Source organism: Hemiscyllium ocellatum, chromosome 7, assembly GCF_020745735.1.
Source record: "Hemiscyllium ocellatum isolate sHemOce1 chromosome 7, sHemOce1.pat.X.cur, whole genome shotgun sequence".
In the NCBI taxonomy this organism is placed as follows: domain Eukaryota; kingdom Metazoa; phylum Chordata; class Chondrichthyes; order Orectolobiformes; family Hemiscylliidae; genus Hemiscyllium; species Hemiscyllium ocellatum.
In genome coordinates, this window is record NC_083407.1 from 5868419 (window position 1) to 5878244 (window position 9826).

General features: G+C 47.0%; 1 protein-coding gene across 2 annotated transcripts in view; it reads left to right on the top strand.

Annotated features, from left to right (window-relative positions):
* The window catches only part of LOC132817373 (1-phosphatidylinositol 4,5-bisphosphate phosphodiesterase delta-4-like), a 101699-nt gene extending 92324 nt beyond the window's left edge, over positions 1 to 9375 (top strand). For both annotated transcript variants that reach the window (XM_060827788.1, XM_060827787.1), the window contains exons 14-16: positions 353 to 488; positions 4441 to 4590; positions 9169 to 9375. In XM_060827788.1, the coding sequence (XP_060683771.1) occupies positions 353 to 488; positions 4441 to 4590; positions 9169 to 9266 (384 nt within the window). In that variant the 3' untranslated portion in view covers positions 9267 to 9375. The remainder of the gene's footprint in view (positions 1 to 352; positions 489 to 4440; positions 4591 to 9168) is intronic.
* Positions 9376 to 9826: the final 451 nt, after the last annotated feature.

Sequence of the window (9826 nt, forward strand, 5' to 3'; positions counted from 1 at the left end):
CCACCCTCTCTCTCCCCCCCACCCTCTCTCTCTCCCCCCACCCTCTCTCTCTCCCCCCACCCCCCTCTCTCTCTCCCCCTCCACACCCTCTCTCTCTCCCCCCCATACTCTCTCTCTCTCTCCCCCTCCACACCCTCTCCCTCTCTCTCCCTCTCTCTCCCTCTCTCTCTCTCTCTCTCTCTCTCCCCCTCTCTCTCTCTCTCCCCCCCACCCTCTCCCACTCTCTCTCTCTCTCTCCTCCTCTCTCTCTCTCTCTCTCTCTCCTCCTCTCTCTCTCTCTCTCTCCTCCTCTCTCTCTCTCTCTCTCTCTCCTCCTCTCTCTCTCTCTCTCCCTCTCTCTCTCTCTCTCTAGGTGATCAGTGGACAGCAGTTACCGAAGGTGGCCAATAGCAAGGAGGGATCGATCGTGGATCCATTGGTGCGAGTGGAGATCCATGGAGTGGCCATGGACACCGTGAAACAGGAGACACGGTACATCGACAATAACGGTATGAGCACCCACCCCTCCCACCCCCAGATCATTGCCCCCCCCCCCATCCCCATGTCCCCATCTGTCTCCTCCATCCTCCACACCCACCCTCTCCCTATTCCTCTGTTCGCATTCCCATCGCCCCCACCGAGTTCCCCCATTAGCTCACACTACCCTCACACCCCCCACATCCCCTTCCCTCACACCCATCCCCCACACCCCACCTCCTGGGAAGAGAGAGTGAGTGAGAAACAAAGGGAAAGACGGAGAATGAGATGGAGAGAATGAGACAGAGAATGTGAGAGAGGTAGAGGCAGAACGAGTACAAATGAAGGTGTGAGGGATTGAGAGTAAGAGAGGAAGAAAGTGAGTATTTGACTGTGAGAGTATGGAGGGTGATTACCAAACTGGGGAGGTTGCAAAACACTTTTTACCAGCGACAGGAGGGTCTGAGCTACAGGGAGAGGCTGAACAGGCTGGGGCTGTTTTCCCTGGAGCATCAGAGGCTGAGGGGTGACCTTATCGATGTTTATAAAATTATGAGGGGCATGGATAGGGTAAATAGACAAAGTCTTTTCCCTGGGGTTGGGGAGTCCAGAACTAGAGGGCATAGGTTTAGGGTGAGAGGGGAAAGATATAAAAGAGACCTAAGGGGCAACTTTTTCACACAGAGGGTGGTACGTGTATGGAATGAGCTGCCAGAGGAAGTGGTGGAGGCTGGTACAATTACAACATTTAAAAAGCATCTGGATGGGTAGATGGATAAAAAAGGTTGTGTTGGATATAGGCCAAATGCAGGAAAATGGGACTAGTTTAACTTAGGAAAAGTGGTCAGTATGGATGGGTTGGACTGAAGGGTTTGTTTTTGTGGTGTCTGACTCGGTGATTTATATAAGTGGATCTGGAGCACATGAGAGTGAATGGGAATGTGTGTGTCTGTGCGTGACAGAGTGTGTATTCATACGTGTGAGTGCATGTGAGTGAGAGAGTATGTGAGTGTGTGTACGAGAGAGTGCATGTGTATGTGAGTTTGTGCGTGTGAGTGTGGATGTCTGTGTGTGAGTGTAAATGTGAGAGTGGGTTGCTGTGTGAGGGTTTTGGTGTGTGTGTTAGTGTGAGAGTGTATTAGTGTGGGTGTGCTGGTGTCACAGTGTGTCAGAGTGTGAGTATGAGAGTGTTAATGTGTGTGTTTAAGTGTGACAGGATGTTAGTGTGTGTTAGTGTAACAGTGTGTTAGTGTATGAGTGTGTTAGTGTGTGTGTTATTGTGACTGTGTTAGTGTATGAGTATGAGAGTGCCATAGTGCGTGTTAGTGTGACAGTGTGTTAGTGTGTGAGAATGTTAGTGTGCGTATTAGTGTGTTGAGTTTTGAGAGTCTGTCAGTGTGCATGTTAGTGTGACAGTGTGAGTATGAGTGTGTGTTAGAGTGACAGTGTTAGTGTGTGAGTATGAGAGTGCATTAGTGTGCGTATTTGTGTGTTTGAGAATGAGTGTGTTAGTGTGCATGTTAGTGTAACAGTGTGTGTGTGTATGAGTGTGTTTGTGTGTGTGTGTTAGTGTGACAGTGTTAGTGTGTGAAAATGAGAGTGTGTTAGTGTGACAGCGTGTTAGTGTGTGAGTATGAGAGTGTGTTAGTGTGAGAGTGTTAATGTGTGTGTGTGAGTATGAGAGTGTATTAGTGTGAGTGTGTCAGTGTGTGTGTTTGTGTGTGCATCAGTGTGAGAGTGTAGTAGTGTGCATGTCAGTGTGAGAGTGTGTTAGTGTATGTTAGTGTGAGAGTGCGTTAGTGTGTGGGTCAGTGTGAGAGTGTGTTAGTGTGTGCATCTGTGTGAGAGTGTGTTAGCGTGTGTGTTAGTGTGAGAGTGTGTTAGTGTCTGTGTTAGCGTGTGCGTCAGTGTGAGAGTGTGTTAGTATGTGTGTGAGAGAGTGAGTGTTCCCAATGATTTGGGAGAGAGTGTGCTATCATCTGCTCACACCACATGGACCTCCCTTCAAAGCATTTCAGGAAAGTAGCCTGGATCCTGACCTTGCTGGTTGGTTAAAGCAGGTGTAAAGTGGATATTCCAGGAGTGATACAGTTGGCCCAAGCACTTAGTTTTAAACAAAACAGAATTTATTTGCAAGATTACCGAATGAAACACAAACAAAAGAAAACAGAATACAAAATAAGTACAGAATTGGTTAACACACAGTTTGTAATGTGAAAATATAAATGCTTCTAAATAATCCGCAGTGCATGTACGAACAAACACACATACACCTCAGGCAAAAGGAGGAAACAGTTCAGAAATTCACATTCTAGAAAAACTCTTTCTGGCCAATGGAGATGATGCTTAAAAGGATAAAGGGATAAGATGTAGACTATCCCAAAATCTCTCAGTCTGGTATTCGTACACATGATAATTGAATGGAATTGAATTGAACTTATTGTCTCGTGCCCCGAGGCACAGTGAAAAGCTTTGTCTTGTGAGTAATACAGACAGATCACAGAGCTAAGTAACGTAGTAAATAATCACACATGGTATTCTGTGCTGCATTGGCAGACACAGCTTGCTCAGGAAATATAACATTGAGAGAAATGTATTCAGTCACTCCAGGTTTTGCCCTGAGCTCTGAGCTGGGCAGCTTGTCCTGTAGCAGGCTTTCCTCCTTCAGAATATTCAAACCTGACCAAATGAGATAACCAGAAAACCCAGTCTTACACCAGTCTGAGGTTTTCCTACAAGTGGGTTAGAATCCAAGTATCTCCATAATCCTTCAAACGCAAGCCCACAAAAATGATTAAATATGAAGCATTCTTTCTAACACTGGGTTTGAGTCTGTGTAAGTCTGAGTGGGTCCTGGTTTCTGGCCTCCTCAGTAGCAAAAGGTTCTTGAATGGTTAAAAAAAAAGCAGCGTGCTGCTGTGCAGAGGGACCTGGGTGCCCTTGTGCATGAATCACAGAGGGTCGGTCTGCAGGTACAACAGGTAATTAGGAAGGCAAATGGAATGTTGTCCTTCATTGCTAAAGGGATTGAGTTTAAAAGCAGGGAGGTTATGTTAGATTAGATTACTTACAGTGTGGAAACAGGCCCTTCGGCCCAACAAGTCCACACCAACCCGCCGAAGCGCAACCCACCCATACCCCTACATTTACCCCTTACCTAACACTACGGGCAATTTTTAGCATGGCCAATTCACCTGGCTGCAGGTGGACAGGGTGCTGGTGAGGCCACACCTGGAGAACTGTGTAATTTTGATCTCCTCACTTGAGAAAGGATGTCCTGGCACTGGAAGGGGTGCAGAGGAGGTTCACCAGGTTGGTCCCCAAGTTGATGGGGTTGGCTTATGAGGAGAGACTGAGTAGACTGGGATTATATTTGTTGGAATTCAGAAGAATGAGGGGAGGGATCTTATAGAAACATATAAAATTATGAAAGGAATAGATAAGATAGAAAGATAGAGGATGTTTCCACTGGCGGGTGAGGCTAGGACAGGAGATCATGGCCTCAAGATTAGGGGGAGCAGATTTAGGTCTGAATTGAGAAGGAACCTCTTCACCCAGAGGGTTGTGAATCTGTGCAGTTCCCTACCCAGTGAAGGAGTTGACGTTACTTCAGTAGAGGTTTTTAAAGCCAAGGTTTTGAACAGTAAAGGAACTAAGGGATACGGTGAGAGGGTGGGTAAGTGGAGCTAAGTCCATGAAAAGATCAGCCATGATCTTATTGAGTGGTGAACAGGCTCGAGGGGCCAGAGACGGCCTACTCCTGCTCCTAGCTCTTATGTTTATCACAAAAAAAAACTAAATTTGCAGGAGGTTGGAGAAGGAGTAAACCGAGGAAGCAGAAAGAGGGGGATTAATTTGAGAGCTCTTTCAAAGAGCTAGTATAGGAACAATGGGCCCAATGGCCTCCTTCGGTGCAGTCAGAGCCTGAATTGTGTAGGCTTTCTGTCTCACAGTCACCACATTCTCATTTCCTGTTTGCTCCAGGTTTTAACCCAGTGTGGTACGAGACTCTGAGTTTTATTGTTCACGTCCCCGATCTCGCTCTGGTACGATTCGTGGTTGAAGATTATGACCTGGCTTCGAAGAACGATTTTGTGGGTCAGTACACGTTACCCTTCACCACCATCAAGGAAGGTGAGCCAGCTGCCTCTTAACCCTTTACTGACATTAAATAATCGCCTCATTGCCCTTGGGCCTTCTTACGCTCTCGGCAAAGATTAAGAACAAAGGAAAAAGCAGCCACTCAGCCCCTCCAACCTGCCCCTCCATCCTGTAGGATCAGGACTGATTTAATAAAGCTCTTCGAAACCCTACTTTCCTCTCTGCCTCCCACCCCACCCCACCCACCCCACCCCCCACCCCACCCCACCCCACCCCACCCACCCCACCCCCCCACCCCACCCCACCCCACCCACATCAGCTTTGATTTCCTCTTTAATCAAACACTTTGTCAATCAGCCTTCAGTGCTCTCTGAGGGAATGAGTTCGAAAGATCAATGAACCGCTGAGAGCGGAAATTCCTCCTTATCCTGGTCTTATTCTGAAACTGTGCCCCTTGTTGGAAATACTGCACTGGGCTGGGGGTTGGGAGGGGGAGGGGGAGGGGGAAGGGGAGGGGGAGGGGAACTGTCTTTGCAGCCCCCACCACTATCACCAGTGACTAAATTACAATGCGCTCTCCTCTACACTGGGGAGACAGGACGCCTTCTCACAGACCACTTCAGGGAACATCACTGGGACACCCGCACCAATCAACCCCACCACCACCCCCTCACTGTCAGACACCTGGAGGAAGAACGCCTCATCTTCCCCCTCGGAACACTTCAACCCCAGGGCATCAATGTGGACTTCACCAGTTTCCTCATTTCCCCTTCCCCCACCTCACCCTAGTTCCAAACTTCCAGCTCAGCACTGTCCCCATGACCTGTCCTAACTGTCCATCTCCCTTCCCACCTATCCACTCCACCCTCCTCTCTGACCTATCACCTTTACCCCCACCTCCATCCACCTGTCACACTCTCAGCTCCCTTCCCCCTTAGCCCCACCCCCCTCCCATTTATCTCTCCACTCCCTCGGCTCCCAGCCTCATTCCTGATGAAGGGCTTTTACCCAAAACATCGACTCTCCTGCTCCTCGGATGCTGCCTGACCTGCTGTGCTTTTCCAGCACCACACTCCCGACCCTGATCTCCAGCATCTGCAGTCCTGACTGTTCTTTCCTACGTTATATGCTTTCCCTTTTGTTGTTATACTATCCCTGACTTCCCTAGTCAGCCATGACTGCCTCATTCTCCCACCCCGGACCACCCTTCCTTTTCCTCGGGATGAATCTCTGCTGCGTCTCCTGAGTTGCTCCCAGTTTCTGCCAATGGAGCATAATGTGGGAAAATGTGAAGTTGTTCATTTTGGAAGGAAGAACATAGAACATAGAGACATACAGCGCAGTACAGGCCCTTCGGCCCTCGATGTTGCACCGATCCAAGCCCACCTAACCTACACTAGCCCACTATCCTCCATATGCCTATCCAATGCCCGTTTAAATGCCCATAAAGAGGGAGAGTCCACCACTGCTACTGGCAGGGCATTCCATGAACTCACGACTCGCTGAGTAAAGAAAATTACAGAATATTATTTAAATAACATTTAACTGTTCATGGTGTACGTAAATGGTTTGGAAGGGGAGACTGAGTGTAACGTATCCAATTTTGCTGATGACACTAAATTGAGCAGAAAGGCAAACTTTGCAGAGGGTGTGGGGGGTCTGTGGAGAGAATTAGGTAGCTCAGCGAGTGAGCAAGGGTCTGGCAGATGGAGTACAATGTTGGTAAATGTGAGGTTATCCACTCTGGAAGTAAAAATAGTGGGGTCAGTATTATTTAAATGGTGAAAGATTGCAGCATGATGTCGTGCAGAGGGACTTAGGAGTGCTCATACATGAATTGCTGCAAGTTGATTTGCAGGTGCAACAGGTAATCAGGAAGGCAAATGGAATATTGGCTTTCACTGCTAGAGGGATTGAATTTAAGATTAGGGATTCTGCTGCAATTGTACAAGGTGTTGGTGAGGCCTGTGCACAGTTCTGGTCTCCTTACTTGAGGAGGGATACACTGACTTTGGAGGTAGTGCAGAGGAGGGTCACCAGGTTGATTCCAGGGATGAGGGGGTTACCCTATAAGGGGAAGTTGATCCACCTGGGACTGTACTTGCTAGAATTTAGAAGTTTGAGAGGGGATCTTATAGAAATATATAAAATTATCAAAGGAATAGATAAGGTAGAGGGAGGCAAGTTGTTTTCATGGGGACCTGGCCTCAAGATTAGGGGAGTAGATTCAGGACAGAGATGAGAAGGCACTGCTTTCCCAGAGAGTAGGGAATCTATGGAATTCTCTGCCCAAGGAAGCAGTAGAGACAGCTTCATTCAAGACACAGTTGGATGGGTTTTTGCATGTTAGTGGAATGAAGGGTTATGGGGATAATGCAGGTCAGAGGAGCTGGGACGATGGATAGATCAGCCATGATCTTAATGAATGATGGACCAGGCTCGATGGGCCAAATGGCCTACTCCTGCTTCTATTAATATGAAACTATGAATTGGAGGGAAGCTGCAGAAAGCTGCAAGACAAAGGGATTTAGGGGGGACTTGGACATGAAACACAGGAAGCTAGAACACAGGGATAGCAGGTAATCAGGAAGGGCTCATGGAATGTTGGCCCTTATTTCAGGGGAGTTGGGGTATAAGAGTAGGGAAGTTTTACTGCAAACTGTACAAGGTGATGGGGAGACCACATCAGGAGCACTGTGAGCAGGCTTGGTCCCTTATTTAAGGAAAAATGTCATTTTATTGGAGGCAGCTCAGAGAAAGTTCACTGAGATGATCCCTGGGATGGAGGGCTTGTCTCATGAGCAAAGGTTAAATAGGGTTGGGACTCTACTCACCGAAGGTTAGAAGAATGAGAGGTGATTTTTACCGCTAATGGAGTCAGGTGTTACTAGGGGACATAGCTTTAAATTAAGGGGTGGTAGGTATAGGACAGAGGTTAGGGGTAGATTCTTCACACAGCGGGTTGTGAGTTCATGGAATGCCCTGCCCGTATCAGTGGTGAACTCTCCTTCTTTATGGTCATTTAAGCGGGCATTGGATAGGCATTTGGAAGTTATTGGGCTAGTATAGGTTAGGTAGGATTCGGTCGGCGCAACATCGAGGGCCGAAGGGCCTGTACTGCGCTGTATCCTTCTATGTTCTATGTTCTATGTTCTATGATCTCATTGAAACATATCGGATTCTGAAAGGGCTTGACAGGGTCAATGCTGAGAGGGTGTTTCCCCTCATGGGAGAGTCCAGAACCAGCCTCAGGGTAAAGGAGCACCAATTTAAGACTGAGATGAGGAGGAATTTCTTCTCTCAGAGGGTTGGGAGTCTTTGGAACTCCTTACCACAGAGAGCTGTGGAGGCAGAGTCCTTCTGTATATGGAAGGCGGAGATGGAGAGATCCTTGATCAGTCGGGGAATCAAGGGTTACTGGGAAAGGGCAGGGAAGTGGACATGTGGAACGTCAGATCAGCCATGATCCTATTGAATAGCAGAGTGTTCAAGGGGCCGAATGGTCTACTGTTGTTTCTTATGAGCTTGTCGCTTTGAAAACTCTTTGTGTTATCCTTACAGTTTATTTATCTTTTGGCTACAATACATTCAGTCCCTCCTTTCAGATGGAGTTCAAGTCCCAGTGCTGTATTCCACTGGTTAATTTGTTAACCTGACTCAAATTGACTCAAACTTTGCACAATGCTCTTTAGCTGATCTTCTATGCATGTTGATATATCACCATTATCTTGTTTCCTTGTAGTAACCTTTTATGTGACACCTTATTGAAAGCCCTTTTGCTAATCTAAATAATCACAGTTACTGGTTCCTCTTGACTCACCCACCTTGTTATATCTTGATAAGCTCTTTACATTAGTTGAGCACAACTTACCTTTCACAAACACATTGCGTTATGATTTTCTAAATGCCCTGTTACTACATCTTTATTAATGGATTCCAGTATTTTCCCAGTGACAGAGTTTAAGCTCAAAGTCACACAACGCCAGATTATAGTCCAACAGGTACATTTGAAATCACAAACGCTGCTCCTTTACCAGGTGAAGTCAGGTAGAGAAGGGCAGCGCTCTGAAAACTTGTGATTTCAATTAAATTTGTCAGACTATAACCTGGTGTCATGTGACTTCTGACCTTGTCCAATCCCAGTCTAACACGGTCACCTCCACATCAGGGTTTACACTGACTGCCGTGAAGTTGCCCATTTTCAGTCTCCCTCCTTTATGGAACTGAGATGTGCTTTTCCAACCCATCGGGACCTTATCAGAATCTAGGGAGCTTTGGGAAGATTCCAGTCAATACCACCACTTCCTTTTAAGAGCCAGGATGTTTCTACCTGTGTGTGCTTCGAATCGATTCACAAGGTGTGAGCAACTCATGCCAGGCTGGTCTTTATTGCCCATCCCTTATTTGCCCTGGAGGGTGTGGCAGTGAGACAAGGCCTCCCATTCCTGAGCACTGACCATGGCCATCAAGCACTGGCCATCCCAGGAACACTCGATCAAAAGTAGATCGAGGTGGGGAAGGATGGTGGGGGAGAGGGAGGAGGGAGACCGAGTGGGAGGGTGAAAGAGGAGTGTTAAAGAGATTAAGGATGAGGTTTCCTTTGTTTTCCAGGTTACCGTCACATTCACCTGCTGTCAAAGGATGGGACAGGAATCCCTCCATCCTCTTTGTTTGTCCATACAAGGATTACTGAGGCCTCAGGGAGTTAGCCAATCCATCACGGTGAAGATAAATCCTCCACCCTTAGCTACACTGCACCCTCCCCCGGAATTGTTTTTATAGCTGTTTACAGATTTACTTGTATTTTTTATATTTATTTTGCTGTTATTTATAATCAGTTGTTTGGTCGTTACCAAACTTGCATATTGCTGAAAAAAAGATACAGTTTTTCAAAACTTTGAACGTTCCACTCATCAGGACAATTTGCGAGAATACCAATGCCATGTGAAAATAATACTTTGCAGAGTGGCATGTTGACTGTTTGGAGCAAATGGACTGGATTGAGGGATGACCTTATAGAGGTTTACAAAATCCTGAGGGGCATGGATAGGATAAATAGGCAAAGTCTTTTCCCTGGGGTGGGGGAGTCCAGAACTAGAGAGCGTAGGTTTAGGGTGAGGGGGGAAAGATATAAAAAGGACCTAAGGGGCAAGTTTTTCACACAGAGGGTGGTACGTGTATGGAATGAGCTGCCAGAGGATGTGGTGGAGGCTGGTACAATTGCAACATTTAAGAGGCATTTGGATGGGTATATGAATAGGAAGGGTTT